Raw genomic sequence first — 15,288 nt, 5'->3', positions numbered from 1 at the left:
CATACATTAATAATGACACCCTAGCATAATCTATAAAGTGCACATCGCCAAAAAAACCCAAAACAAAACAAAAATCACACATGCATGTGCCACACATTACACCGTGCTCTTGTGTGTAAATAACACAAACAAAAACCACACAGATATGAGCACAATGGTGTTTTCACATACAGAAACTCTACTCTGACTAGAACCAAATGAAAAGCACAGGGGGTCATTTCTGCCCTCGTGTCATGTTGATTAATAACAGTGGACATGTATTTTCTAATGCCCTCCAGCACACCAAATCACACGATACCTACAATGCACAGGGAGGACATTTTTCTCTGTCTGAATTTGTTATCAGAACGGGCCTTTGAACTCGGCAGCGATGCTGAAACTAAAACACCTTCTGACAATAGGGGCTATAATTTGAAACAGTGTTTGGAGCTTTCGTAACCAATTTTTACAGTGTATTCAGGCTGCAATCGTGACTTACTGTGGCATGCATATTGATGATGAGAAGTCAAAAAACAAAGAAGAAGAAGAACATGGGCTTTGTATTGCATGATTAATCGCGTAGTCTGGGTATGCTATAGGACTGTTTATTATCGACCACCTTTAGATTAGCGTTAAACTGACTGACTAGTGCAGCAGTCATACAGTAACTATTAAACTCAAAAGCATGGCTGAACAAATACAACAAGCCCCCTCAAAGTTAAGGGTAAAGCGCTTTATAATGGGCCCTCCTCTTCAATTTCAAGCACAACATTTCATATCTGACAGAAAATCTATAGGTATAAATCACAGAGGGGCTTTTCTGTGGGCTGCTTAATTATCAATCTAAGTCTCTTTATGTGGAATTAAAGGGGGCCCTGACCTTCCTAGCACGATGACCTAGTCACTATACTTCATACAGAAAAAGGTGCCTTAAATCTGGGACAATCTGTGAGTCCCCAAATTTTCTACTTAGTTATATGCATTAAGCTCCTTGCAGGTTTCCATCATTTATACAGATAGCAAGTAGCAGGCCTGCAACGAGTCTACTTCTATCTGCTCCTGTGTGAGACATGTAAAGTCTGCAGTACTAATCAGCAGTGCTGGGTTCAAACTCATAACCATAAACAAACACTTCATCACCTGTGTGTTGAGCCTGCCCAAACACCCAAACCCTCCATGCTGTAATGGGCTTTGCTTCTATCCGAAGCCAAAGTCTGTGGGAGAACAGGCCAAGTTCACAGACTCGACCTTAAAATAACAACCAATTTTTTTTTTTAAAAAGCTCAGCATGTAAGTAGTGCCATTAAAACCCAAACTTTGGTTTGCTTCTAAGTGGAAAAGACAAGTCACAGTTAATTCCAGGGGTCATACCGTTGATGTGAAGTCAGAGAATATGCCGGGGTATTATGAAGGACTTATTATGTTATGCTATTATGAAGGTTGGAGCGAATAAGTAAATCTCCCTGCTGGCACCACCTTGCTTTCCCTCGCATACAGGTCGCACTGACAGGATAAAGGACAGAAACTGAAGAGAGGCATTCGGAGGCATTTTAAAAACAGACTGTTCTTTCATTCCTTTCAAGGAATGCCAAAGAAACATAAGAAATAAATTAAAAATTTCTGTTTCCACTTTAGTTCATATCATGCCTCTTTTGTGAGCCACTAAAGCAGTCAGTGTGATTATTTTTGATAAGAAAACACACTTTAAAAAAAAGAGAGAGGGAGACGAGGACATCCGAGTTAAAAATGCTCAGCTGGGGTTGAAATATGGGAGACTCTTCTCCGTTTGCCTGCTACTCAGACAGCCACCAGGGCACAACTTGCCGCCAGTGAGAGCGTTATGACTTGCGACATTGTAATCATGGGCAGCACCTTCCATTACACGGCCTGGCTGACAGGGTCGGGCCAACGTGGGTGCTGGCTCTGCCGGAGGGAGACAGCTTGGTTGAAGACGAAATGATAATGGCTGGCATTAATCGAGTCAATTACGCTGAGTCGTGTCTCCCGCAATTCATCTACAGTTCAAATAAATAACTAGGGATGTGTGTTGGAGTTTTGGGGAAGGAAATGGCCTAGCCAGACGTGACTGGAGGGTGAAAAGAACAATAATCATCTCTAAAAATCACACAATGGTGGAAAATAAGCAACACGCACCTGCAGAGAAGAAGCGTGAGAAAGAAAAAAAACAAAATCACATGAATTTTAATCACAGCTGAAGCCGAGTTTATAACGAGAGAAAAACATAAACACGCAAGCTTTCTGTGGCTGCTAAATGTTACCGAGGCTGCCAACAGATTGTGTTTGTGCCGTGTTGACTACAAATAATAAGCGGAGGTGGGGGGGTGTTAGAAAACGAGGAGTAGACTTTCACATCTACACAGCAGCGTTGTACTAGTGTCAGCTTTATCTAAATGCTGTAGTTGTTAGATGATGCCTTGGCTCCCCTCCTTCTCTCCCTCTGTGGGTTGAGAGGGTTAACCAGTATAATAGGCCGGAGAATGGAGGCTCATTACAAGATATCAGCCCTATGTTTATCAATTAGAGCGACAGAGAAAGGTCTAGTGGTGTTGCCGTGCCACGGCGAGCCTTCAACACGCCGTCTGACAAAGCCAGGGTCTCGAGGTTCTGACGGAGAACAGGAGGAAGGAATAAAACCAGCAGAGATATTATTAAAGCACTTGATTTGCAATCTCTTGACATTGGTGGCACGTCAGGGATACAAGTGCGCCAAGGCTGGGCCTATTGCTCTACGAGATTCTCCAATTTCTCACATCCGTCGACAAGCACTCCCAGAGGGTTTCATTTACGAACGGGCAGAGAAACTGTCCAGAGGAAGGCGAGACATCAGGCTTGTCCTTGTCTGGCATCAGAGAATGCAAATATACTACAAATAAATTCCTCCTGGAACACAATGGAGGTCTAGTGAGACAAGGGGATGAAATGAGAAAGGAGGGAGGGAGGGAGGGAGGGGGGCAGTTGCTAAACAAAAGTAGATGGCGAATCGGTCCACCACCACCACCAATTGGTTGCAGAGAGATTCTCTTGCACTTGATCTCTTGCCCTCGAGTTTTCAAATTGCAACATAAAATGTCACCAGGGGAATTCAGACAATAGGCAGGGGAAGAAACGAGTGAAAGGACGAGGAGGGGGAGAAAAATGAGGGCTTAAAAGTACAATGGCGAACAAAAGTCACCAAATGACAATGCCTGACAGCCACTTCAATTCTGAAATGATGCTCCTGTCATGCTGTGCTCCCAAGTATTGATTTTTTTGCTTCTTCTCTTGGAGCGCCAGAGGGAGAGAAAAAAATAATCTAATCCAGTCGAAACAGATCCCTGCTACTGGCATCAGCCCACTGCTATAGCCACCATCAAGGTTAACGCAGGCACAACACTTATCAAAGTATCTCTCTCCTCCTTTCTCCTCCCCCGGCTCCTCCCCTCACACTGATCTTTAATGGACTGGTCACCATGCTTGGCTGGCAGCCTCTTCATCTTTTCTTACCCAGAAACCACTTGTCTCTGCAAAAACCTCGCCCTCCTTTTGCCACATCAGTCTGCACGGCTGCCATCTCCTTGCGCGATAACTCCGGCACAGCTTCAAGGTCGTGCCACGTGAAAAATCATTCGTGTTAAAATGTCATCTGGAGATGAAAAATAGTCAAATGAAGGCAGGACGCAACCGGATGAAAAATTTGGTTGCACCTCTCCTGAATTTGCTGTTGCCCAGAAGTCAGGAAGGCAAGGTTTTAGTGGCACGGTGCTCAAGCTGAATGTAAAAGCAAATCTCCACCAAAAAAAACATTAAAAAAAAAAAAAAAAGAATTAAAGCAGCAAACAGACTTATTGTGAATAAAAACATCTAAAAAGCATACAGCAGTGACAGCGATGTGCTTTTATCCAGCATTACAAGCTCACCTTCAGCCATTAATAGGAACAAAAATATATATATAAATATCAGGAGAACATTCCTCCAGTGACTAAAGGGATGGTGTCGGAGTGAAACAAAGGAAAATGTGGAGTAAAGTCATATTTCGGGGTGAGGTGGTCAGTAATAATGATGGGAGCTGCGGAGGAGGTACCTGGGGACTTCATTATGTTGACAAGACAGCAGGACTGAGACTACTGTTCTCCTCTCTGTAACCCACTTCTCCTTTTCCATTTCTTGGCGTCTTAAGTGAAACCGTCAATGCTGTGCAGTGTGTGTGTGTGTGTGTGTGTGTGTGTGTGTGTGTGTGTGTGTGTGTGTGTGTGTGTGTGTGTGTTGGGGTAGGACAAGAAGAAACACTAAAGTTTGTCAAGGTGTTGCGTGTTTTGACAATAACGTGATTATATGTTAGGAGCCTGCTGTCCAGGCTGGAGAACTAGGTGCAGTTTCTCACTTTTCTTTTTAAAAATGTGCCCGTGTTCTCATGGTGCTGCGATACTATCGCTCAAAGACACTTGCTTTTGTTTTATTGGGTCCCCCCCCCCCTCTCATTCTCTTTATAACAGATTTGCCTGTAATGAGACGCTCGGTAAACCAGCCCTGCTGACATACTACATTACAGCAGCGACAACTACATGACAGCAGGCTACAGTTGGTGGCAGCTATCAGTTTGAGTGCTGCGAATGTGGTGGTGAAAACAGCCTTTGGGAGTTACGGTTTCTGACTTTTTCCCCTGCGTGTGTGGTGGAGTATCCCCCACTCCCCACAGTGCCGATTTATTAGGTATATGAGAAATAGAAAAATAAGAAAACTGCATTAGCACTCACTCTCTCCAGGCATTACTTGTAAGAAAACAGTAAAGTATTTTGCTCATTTTGTTTTGTTTGTTCTTCTTAAATTTACTTCTAGAAATTTGCATTTCAGTAAAAACTAGAGCAAAGTAACTTTTGTTATTTCTCCTGTTGAAGCCCATTTTAATAGACTTGACATAATTTGGTGTATAATTATTTTATTACTTTTTATTCATGTGGAAACGGAACATAAGTAATTATTTAGTAAAATTATTTTAAATGAGTAATGAAAAACATCAAGGGGGGAAAGTTTTTGATCACAGGTTGGTTTTGCTTCTCAAACAAAATACATACTTATTCATGAAGATGGCACACGTATTCAAATTGTTATGCCATTAAATTAATATATAACCTGTTACTTTAAATAGCTCACATTATATATAGCTCATTATTATCTCTTAGACCTTCAGATCAATCTATTGGCCTTGAAAGGGAGGTCAAAGGTCAAATATGACATACTTTATATCTTTATGTGTTGGCAATAAACGCCACAATAGTAAGAATAATAGTTTCTACATTTTAAGGCTTTTTTGTCCATTTTCGACCAAAGAATTATCAAATGAACATTACAGACCTTGGTGAACGTGAGCCAAATTTTAATGGATTGTTAAGTCCGCTGACTCCAGTCTACATCTCTACAAAGTTTTTATCAGAATTCATTCAAAACCTTTCTGTTTACTATTCTGTTTACAGACAGAATGACTCACATGCGAAAACTACCAAAAATATAACCACCTCAGCAGAGGTAGTAATAATCTAGGTTTGGCTTGATTTATTTCTTCTATCTTTTCAGATAACTAGCACCAGACAGGTATTGCAGACAAGTTTGTTCATTAGTTCATCAAGTAACCTCAAATTAAAAGGAAAGAATGACACAAAATCACCAGTTATGACAGCTAAGATTGTCTGAACAGTAAATCTGTTGACAGCTAACGTCAAGAGACATCGTTTAAGATACAGTCTTGAAACTTTGCAGGTGCTTGGTTGGAAAGTCAGGGTCAAGTTTATTCTCCATTGATGGAGAAAACCAGCCATGCTGACATGACTCCCTCAACAAGGTTGTCTCTAAATAAAGAAGTTATAATTCTCATGCACTATAGAGTGGGAGAAAGACTTCTGCTAAAGCATTGCAATAGCCTTGCAAGAAAATTATATTGGCAGTCAATAAAATTTAGAGAAAGCAGAGATATCATTTCACTGTAAAATATTATTCCGGTCACAGATATTAAATCACTGGAGTGTAAAAGAAAACATAATTCATCAGACCAAGTCACATTCTTCCATTGCTATGTGGTCCAGTTCTGATGCTAACGTGCCCAATGTGGGGCTTTCTGTGTTGGACAGGGGTCAGCACGAGCACTGACTGGTCTCCTGCTATGCAGCCCCATAAACAAGAACCTGATGCACTGTGATTTCTGACATCTGTCTGTCAGAACCAGCATCAACTTCCTCTTCAATTTGAGACACAGTAGCTCGTATGCTGGATCAAACCACACAGGCATCCTTCCCTCCCCACATGGATCAATCACCCTTGGCTGCCCATGACCCTGTCAGTGGTTCCTCACCATTTCTTCCTTGGACCACTTTTGACAGATAATGACTGGTGCAGACTGGGAACACCCAACAAGAGCTGGAGTTTTAGCTATCACAGTTCGACTCTTATGATGGTCAAACCCTCAATTTTGTGCATATTGCCTGTTTTTAACATATCAGCACTGAAGACAAATGTTCACTTGCTTCCTAATATATATCTTACCCACCAGATAACCAGTGTCATTTACTTCACATGTTAGTTATATTACTGTTATGCCTGATCGGTGTATACTACATTAAAAAAAATTAACCTCGGTGATTCAGACTATTTTAACAGATGTTATCTGTAAAATGCATCCTTAGCCAGAGTTTCTCTGAGATGCTCAGCACAGTCTGACAGTTTGTGGTAAACGCTCATCCACAGACTACAGGTTTATGATAACAGAACATAATGAGCATCAGTTCAATGTTAATGTCATTAACATGGAGAGAAGGGCCAGATCGTTTTACAAGCTCAGCAGAGGGAAGACAGTGACACCAAGCACTAATTAGGCGCTATCGTCTGGCTTTCACTGGATCTCTCAAACAGTAAAATCAATTACTCCAGAGAGCAGCAGAGGATGAATCAAGAGGCTATATGGGGGGAAAAGGCAAGAAGCAAGAAGGAAGAGTAAGAATAGAAATGACTTGGGTGTTGCTCACTCTTCCCTATCTGAGCCTTCTTATCTGCCCTTCTGCCCCTGAGCCCACCACATTTCATCCCTAATGAACAGCCCCATAAAAAGAGGGAGTTCGATTTCTCGCTCTCCTTCTTTCCATCTCTCGGGCTTCCTCTCCTCCCAGCTCCCGTGGAAGATATCGGAGTCTATCATTTGCTGTGCTGGGCGGCAGCATCCGATCTGCAGATCTCCTTCACATTAAGGATCCTATTAGATAGAGAACCCTAAAAGGTAATTGGATTTCCCCCCCAGTTATCTTCATCTCTGTTTCACCCTAAGCCCGCTGTAATAACTTACTCTCAGGGCCAAAGATAACTCAATTCTGTCCCACAGAGAGCCAGAGAGAGTGTGAGTGAGAAAGAAAGAGAGGGACAGTGAGAGAGAAAAAGCATATGTTACGTCTCTGAGGCAAACGGGTATCTAAATCAAAACGCTCCTCTATCACTGCCTTCTCAACGATATGCAATCTGACAAGGAGTAAACATAAATTTGTGTTTTTATGGATCGAATTAATCTCATTGCTGGTGCCTTGGTTGAGATTTGCTGCTGCTGTTTAAAACAGAATTTCTCAGATGTAGCAGAGGATGGGGAGGGAATTGCTCTCTTTTTTCCCCCCCCTTCAGAAAAACCTTATTTTGATACCTCAAATGACGCGCTGTGGGGGCCCATTTGGAGGTTTATTTCCTCACAAAACAATAACCAATCTGAAGTGTCACCGCAACACAATACAGAGAAACAACCCTTTAAAAATCTGGGGCATAACTGAAAATTATTTCATAACCCTCCAACCCCCCCAAAAGGGTGGGGGTGGAGGGCCTTTCATTGGCCTGTTATTTTTATTGTGGCAGTGCAAAATGAAACCATTGGCTCCAGCAGGCTCAAGTAGAGCTTGTATAGAGGCAAAAATCAATACAGCAATATCAGAGCAAGACTTATCAGGGGTTCGCTTCTTCTCAGAGGTCACCGAGGAGCAACTGCATTTAAGTGGGGAATTCAATTGTGAAGCATAGTTTGGGACAAGCTTTGCTGGGTATCTGATTAAGGACAGCTGGGAGGTTGCAAGGCAAGGTAAAGTTACAAATGACAACCCCAAAACACAGCTAGCTTTGCAGAGGGACCTACGTTTTCTTTGTTGCACGTAATATGGAAACAAAATCTATGAAAGTGATTGCTGACAAACCCACAATGCCCTAAAATGCAGAAAGAATTCAGTCTCCATACACGTAGCTACCCCTCACAGAAGCGTCTTGATAAACTCTGTCATAAAATCCATCATAGACTATTTAGTTTGTGTAGGTAACTACACAAATGACTTTATATTTATTAAGGCTTGAACTCAGTTCAACTGTTTATTCTTGCAATACTCCCCATTTCAGTACACATTTTAAAGGTTTTCAAAGCCCAGAAGCCTCAGCTGGAAGAGATGTAGAAATACAGAAAGAGAAAATAACAAGAAAACACAGCAGAAAGAAAGAAAAAGAAAGAAAGAAAGAAAGAGAAAGAAAGAAAGAAAGAAAAAGAAAGAAAGAAAGAAAGAAAGAAAGAAAGATATTAGATTTGCAGACCCGAGGACAGCGAGTCTGTTCTTTGCTCAACATGCCAGGCTAGCAATCAGGACCTGTATGCTGGAGAAATGTAGAAGGGATAGGACATGGTTACAATAAGAGTACGTGGCCCACGGCCACAGCAGAAGGCTGAGGCAGCGCAGGATCATTTGGGGCCATCGTGTGCAAACTGACTGCCTAGTCTGTCGATCGGCCAGTCTAGCAACCTACTGTAAGATGCTTTTACTTGCCAAATGCCCAAACCTGCATACACTGGAATAAAAACAAAAACTGCCTGTATTACCCTTGCAGAACTTAATCATACTCTAAGAGTCAGTGCTGATGATGATAAGGTCAAATCATGTAAAACAATACTGTGCAAATGACTGACACTTGGCGCTGTATGAGCAGTAAGGGTTCAGCCGAATAACATGACAATCACACAGGAAAGCAGTCTAGCCTGTGATTGCCATGTTTTGCTCTCTTCACTGTATAAATGCTCAAGTGCACGAGCTGTGCCTCCGCCCCTGTGATTGACTTTCTGCAGTCTTAAGGGATTCTACTTTACCCAAATGTAAGAAAGACCCTTCCTTGAACCTTTAAAAAAAAGAAAGCATCACATTTTACTGCCAAGTGGGGGCCAAGGCTTACACACAGTGAGCCCTTCAGGCCAGCACCTCTCAGGTCTGTCTGCAGCTTTTAGTGCTGGCAGGTTCCTGAGAAATGATGGTGGGAGGGATGGAAGAGAGGGGAGGATGCCATATTCCTGTCATTGGCAAAATACACCCCCAGTGGGAGTATAATGGACAGGATCTCAGCAGGACAGGAAATGATTTTGGTGAGATCTAGAAAGAAGAGTCGGGGGAGTGAAGTGGAGTTGGACTCGGGAAGGGGCAGCGAGAGGTGCCTACGGGTCAGGACAGAGTTGGCCCGGCGGCTACGTGTGAATGGCAACGTTTGTCCTGAGAGCTAGAAGGAGGAATAGGAGGAGAAGTTAAGACACAGAGGCAAGTCCACCGTTACACTGAGATGTACAGGGATAAATTAACACTAAGCTGGGGCTAGCCAAACTGTATGTGCAAAGCAGTTAACACGCCCCTGAAACTACATCTGTATGTGTCTCTATGTTCCCAATTAGCCAGGGTTATGTTTGAAAAGTAAACATTTGTCTTCTAGATTTACTGTGACAGATTCTACAACTTGATGGTTTAAAGTAGCCACTGGATCAGCACCTTTCCCACCACTTTTACCGCTTGTTTGTTTTTATTCAACATATACACAGTCAGAGCATACCAATAACAAGTCAAGAATTCTTATCAAAGCAGTCAAAGCTGCTGAAATGGATAAAGTTGCCATGGGTCACACAGGGGGAAAGCCAGACTGATTTTGCAAACATCCTTCATCCTTATTAAAATATAATTAATGATATATTTTTGATTCCAATTCACTGAAAAAGCTGTCCTTGCATCTTTAAGATAAATTGTGGCAAACGATTTTAGTGTCTATGAAACAATTTTAGTTTGTGTCTATGAAAACTTCCTGCGCCAGGCTGGTGAAAATCACAGTTTATATACATTTTTGTATTTTTTTTTTTTTAATTTACGGGTAATTTAGTTTTCTTCCGTAATAAAAATATTTTCAATGGGCATTTTGTGCTCATGCTTGTGTGTTTGCCTAAACTGCGCAGCATCTTACCTCAAATTCTGCATGTTTATGAATGTCTTCGGCCCTCTGTCGGCTGAGGATGAATTCAGCTTCGTTAGCCACACGAACCAGGTGGTCCTTCATGGTGTGACTCAGAAGCCTGAGGGAAGATGGGAGAGTGGCCATCAGTACACTGCAATACTGTGTAAGATTTATTCCTTCATTAACATAACAGCTTATAAGTCATTTAGCCTCAAACCCTTCGAAATTTCACAAAATCGAGAGCATCACTGTATTTAAAGCTTGTTTAAACCTACAGATAAACCCGCCATGTAATATCCATGAAATATTGAAAAGGAACCGTGCGAAATAAGCAGAAAATCTAATTTGAAAACCAACCCAAAGCACATTTGTCTTCTACCTGGGGTGCAGGTGTTAATTGATCTGTTAATGATATGCATCTGACAAGAGGGAGGATCTCTGCTTGTGTTGCTACATATGTAGTCTACCTCCTTCTTCTTATCAGTGTTGATGAAACATGCATGTTATGTGTGTGCGCGGGTCACGGAAACCTCTCCGCAGCCCCACGGGTCAGGACTGTGCAAAGTGGAACAATAACAGACCGGTGGACAGAGAGGAGAGGTGGGGGCAGGCTGGGACTGGCAGCGGGATGGCTGTAACCTAAGCCTCCAGTTTCAGCACAGTGCAGCAGGGGAGCGGAGGCACTGGGGCCTCTGCAACCTCCGAGTCCTTATTCCGGCCCCACTATCAATAACCTAACCACTGGCCCTTCTTTATACCGCACCAAGTTAATGATTGCACATGTGGTCAAATCCTGTTAAAATAGGGTTGTAAAATTCAATCATATTAAGCACGTGCCACTTTAGAAGAACTTTTAAAATCTTGTTGGAAAGAAAATTCGGGAAAAAAGTAGTTTGGATGCACTGGTCATACCTGCATACCAGAAAATCCAGCAGAGCTGCACCAAATGATTTTCTTTACTGACAGAAAATGGTGTAAATCTTATAGGCAACTAGAATTAGGGGCTAACAAGTCAGGTTTTTACAGAAAAAAGATAAATTTACTTACATTAACTGTTGTAAGTGGTGAAAACCAAACAATATACATCTCCATCTCATATAGTAACTGTACTTTTCAGGGTGTGAGCTGTATTATATATTAACCATGTCCAACTTCTGGGTGTTTTACATGAAAGGAGATACAAACTACACTGTAAGTAATTGACAGCTGAATAATAGAAAATCCATCATGCACATTGACATAATGAATATTAATTAATTATGCAAAAAAATTAGGATGTTAAAAGGAAAGATTAATCCACATCATAATATAGCCCGATCCCTGAAAAGTACAGCATACTCACAACGCAGGATGGTTTTCCACTTCTGAATCTATTTTCCCCAAAGAAAAGTGTCACATACTTAAAACTTGGATGGATGGATACATAGATAACATATTAAGAATATCAAGTATATTAAGCTTAAAATTATTATATGTCACAAACGCCAAAGGTGTTAATAGTTGAAGTACATTTTGGGTTGACTGCGATTTGCATGTATTTCTTATTTGTTTATCCTCCTATGAGTCTGTAATAAATAAAGATTGATTGAAAAATTATATTATATACTACATGTATCATAAGAGCAAAGTCTGGAAAGTAATTTTCTAACACTTTCTTAGACAAACACATCAAATGATAACATTGCTATCTCATTTGTGTTACTTGGGATTACCCTCTGCCAATTCTAAAAGCTGAGGATCAATAATAGAAAGTGTTGCTCTACCAACCTGAAACTGATAAGAGTGTGAATACTACAAAGGAGCCAGAGTAAGAAGGGTGACCTCTTATTAGCAAAATGAAGCTTCATATGTGGGAATAATTGAAAAACAGAGATGGTAGCCGACAGATAAAGGCTCAGGCAGAAAGGCCCGAGTGGCAAATTAAGAGCGATTTCCCAAGTGTCGCAGAGGAACCAGCACTCAGAGCTCCTATCACCTTCTACCTAAACCCTCTTTCTCTCCCCAAGTCCCACTGGGATAAGCAGGTATTGAATGGAGCCTTGAACGCAGCGGTCCTCCATCCTCACTCCCCTAAGTCCCTCTGCACTTTTCAACCATTGATTGTTGTCTTGAACAGCCACCATATTGCACGGGCCTTGAGGATCTCGGGTGCCCGAGTGGAGGAGGGGTACGATACGATCCGAGGAAGGTGAAATTGGAAAGTGGCTGATGAATGGAGGTTGGAGAGATAATTTAGTGCTGCTGCAAGAAGAGAGGCAGGTCGGAGTTACCTACCTGCCTTCGTTTACCAGCTCGATAAAGGCTAAGCCGGCATTCTTCTGGATGGAGTTCTGCCATTCCTGCAACACAAACATCAACATGTTACTGATGCAACTTTTTACAACAGTACAGAACTCTGTTGCTATACATTAGCAGCAGCAACAGGCAAAAATGATACGTTTACAAGATAAGTGAGTTTTTCTTAGTCTGGGTCAAAGTGAATTTAGTTTGAACAAAAACAGTAGCTCCATGTAAAGCTTTTAATCCCTCTGACTTAGCTACTTCTTTACAGGCCCCTAATATCACATAAAACATGATCCAAAAAGGATTAAGAATTGCTTGGATTAGCGCCGGCTGCATAATATGCGAGCCCACCATTGCGCAGCAGTGAAAGAGCCGTGTTGAGAGTGCATTTATCACAAGTAAATACACACATTTCTTCCTCTCTTTGACTAGCGTTATGGTTCGAGGTGTCAGTCTAAACAATCCAACCGCAGCCGTGTGCGCCTTATATCCTCAACTTCGAAGGGACAACGAGAGAAGGGAAACTCGGCCGGTCATCGTCTCTCATGTTCTGTTCCACATTTCAACACCTTCAACGCAACCGTCAAAAGAATAATAAAGCAACAAGGTCACGGGGGGCTGTCTGAAGCTCACAGCGCTTTCCCCCCCTTCTTCCTCTCAGGGGAGCTGGAGAAAAATGCACAAAAAAATTCTCAGGTTGGAGACCTAAACCACCAAACTACTCTTACAAAAATCATTATTCAAAGCTTGGACTTCTTTTTTTCTTTGCATTCTTAATATTTTTGTTAACCAACATTAAAACGTGCCCTCAGTTGACAAATGTTTAACAGTTACTACTGTGAGAATAACTGTGATCCACAATTTATTCAGACTTGGAGACACTTTTATTCCAAAGTAATCAAAACTACTAATTTTTATCATTTCCATTTAATCGTTTCACAGAGACACAGAACAGCTATGAAGTGAAAAACTTGCGTATAAGCCTAAACTCTGCTGTCATCATCTCTGGAGCTGATAGAGGAAATCGTGTGTTTACACAGAGACTAGCTTTTCAGTAACCCTTAGAGAGCCCGCAGGGACGTGAATATCAGCGCTGCGAGGAGGAAGGAAAGATCAGTTTACGAGAATTTCTAATACACATCCACACATATCTGTGGGTGCGTCGAGATTTTCTCACCTGTGCAATTTTTAAGCACAAGCCCATCAAAACTAATCACATGGCAGTCAAGAGTACAGTTCTTCTGAAACGCCTGTGCACCATCACTCTGTGCCCAAGTGCACGTCATATACAAAACAACCTTACACTTAACCTCAGTTCATAACTGCTTTTTGTCCTGCAGGACCATATTGGCATTGACCGTGTTTACAATACATTCCAAATACAAGAGGGCACAGAGGGAATACGAGTCTGGGCGAGGGAGTGGAAACAGCGTTTCTGGGAGAGGGTTTTGTGGCTGAGGACTGCTTTGGAGGAAGCATGTCAGAGTAGCCTTGGGGCCTTCTAGCTGAAGCACTGACTGTAGTTGAAGGACATTAACCATGAGTGTTAGCCTGTGGCTGTGTGGATATTCTAAACTGATCCAGACTGTGCGAGCTGGATTTCAAATAAACACCACAGGAAGCAGGGCTGTAAATAGAGTCGTGCTCTGGAGAACCAGAAAAGCGGTGACATAAAATTTCCTTTATGCCTTTAAAGCCTTAAAGATTTTGATGCCAGACTCTAGAAAGTAAAAGATTATCCTGAAGTAATAAAGATTGGATCTGAATCTGTGGCCGGGATAAGCTCTGCGTCTAAATTAGGCTCGATGAAAAGCGTAGAGACCATTGGCATTTTGGGGGACATGGACAAAGGTGATAGCAAGACTAATGGTGTCATTATGGGCAAGAAATGGCTCCTCTAGCTGAATTAAAAAAAGCAGTGACCCTGATCTGAGGGACATCTCCCAGTGACAAAAAGGAAACAGGGACAGGTCAGTGATAGAATATTGGATTTTGGCTGCCCTGGTCAGCAGTGTCGCAGCTTTTATGGCTGCGATAGAGGCCGTGACCACAGCGCTCCTGATGAGAGGATACAAGCAGCCATTTGTGACCTCTCACCTTTAACCTGACCTCCTAACAGATGATAGGACGCGCGAGAGAGGCGGCCGATCTTTGATCCTGACTTTAAAGCGATCGAAAGAGAGAGATCGTGCACACGTTTAATGCACTTTACCGGCTTTTATGTTTTGCTATGCATGAATCTGTTCATGAAAATGCCTGTCTAAATCTCAAGTCAATAAGACAGCTCTGTTTGCTCTGCGTTCCATGATGATGGCATTGAGTCTAAACACACATGCCATGCACTTCCGTCATTACAGCTGATTATCCATAATCAACTTCTAAATATACCACTACCACTGGTGAGAAAACACAGACCTCCTGAGCAAAATCGCCTTTCAAACATCAGGCTCGCCACAACACAAGGAAAACATTTTCCAACACCGAAGAAAGAACCGTCTCGGCTCTGTCGAAATAATAAATAAGTCAGTTGTGCTTTTCGGTGGCATCACTCATAATCACAAGTATTTGTTGATCTGAAAGGCTCGGGGAATACAACTTTAGATGAGACGGCAAGAGCATAAATCTGCATGTCATAAGTGGCAGAGCAGCAGAAGCTAAATTAAAGAGGCTAAAAGCTACTGATTTTTCCTCTCCCCCCTTTTACTCAAACGCCTCACTGTTTAATGTCTTTTTTTGCCACATTAACTGAACAGTGAGAGAAAAAAG

At 42.0% G+C, this 15,288-nt stretch overlaps 1 protein-coding gene across 1 annotated transcript in view; it reads right to left on the bottom strand.

Annotated features, from left to right (window-relative positions):
• lrba (LPS responsive beige-like anchor protein) overlaps window positions 1–15,288 on the bottom strand; it is a 178,107-nt gene that overhangs the window by 88,044 nt on the left and 74,775 nt on the right. The window contains 2 exon segments of the mRNA XM_040023850.1: window positions 10,249–10,357; window positions 12,514–12,578. Of these exon segments, the coding sequence (XP_039879784.1) occupies window positions 10,249–10,357; window positions 12,514–12,578 (174 nt within the window).

This window comes from Simochromis diagramma, unplaced genomic scaffold (assembly GCF_900408965.1).
Source record: "Simochromis diagramma unplaced genomic scaffold, fSimDia1.1 OVJJ01000302.1, whole genome shotgun sequence".
Lineage (NCBI taxonomy): Eukaryota > Metazoa > Chordata > Actinopteri > Cichliformes > Cichlidae > Simochromis > Simochromis diagramma.
This window is presented reverse-complemented; position numbering and strand designations above follow the sequence as displayed.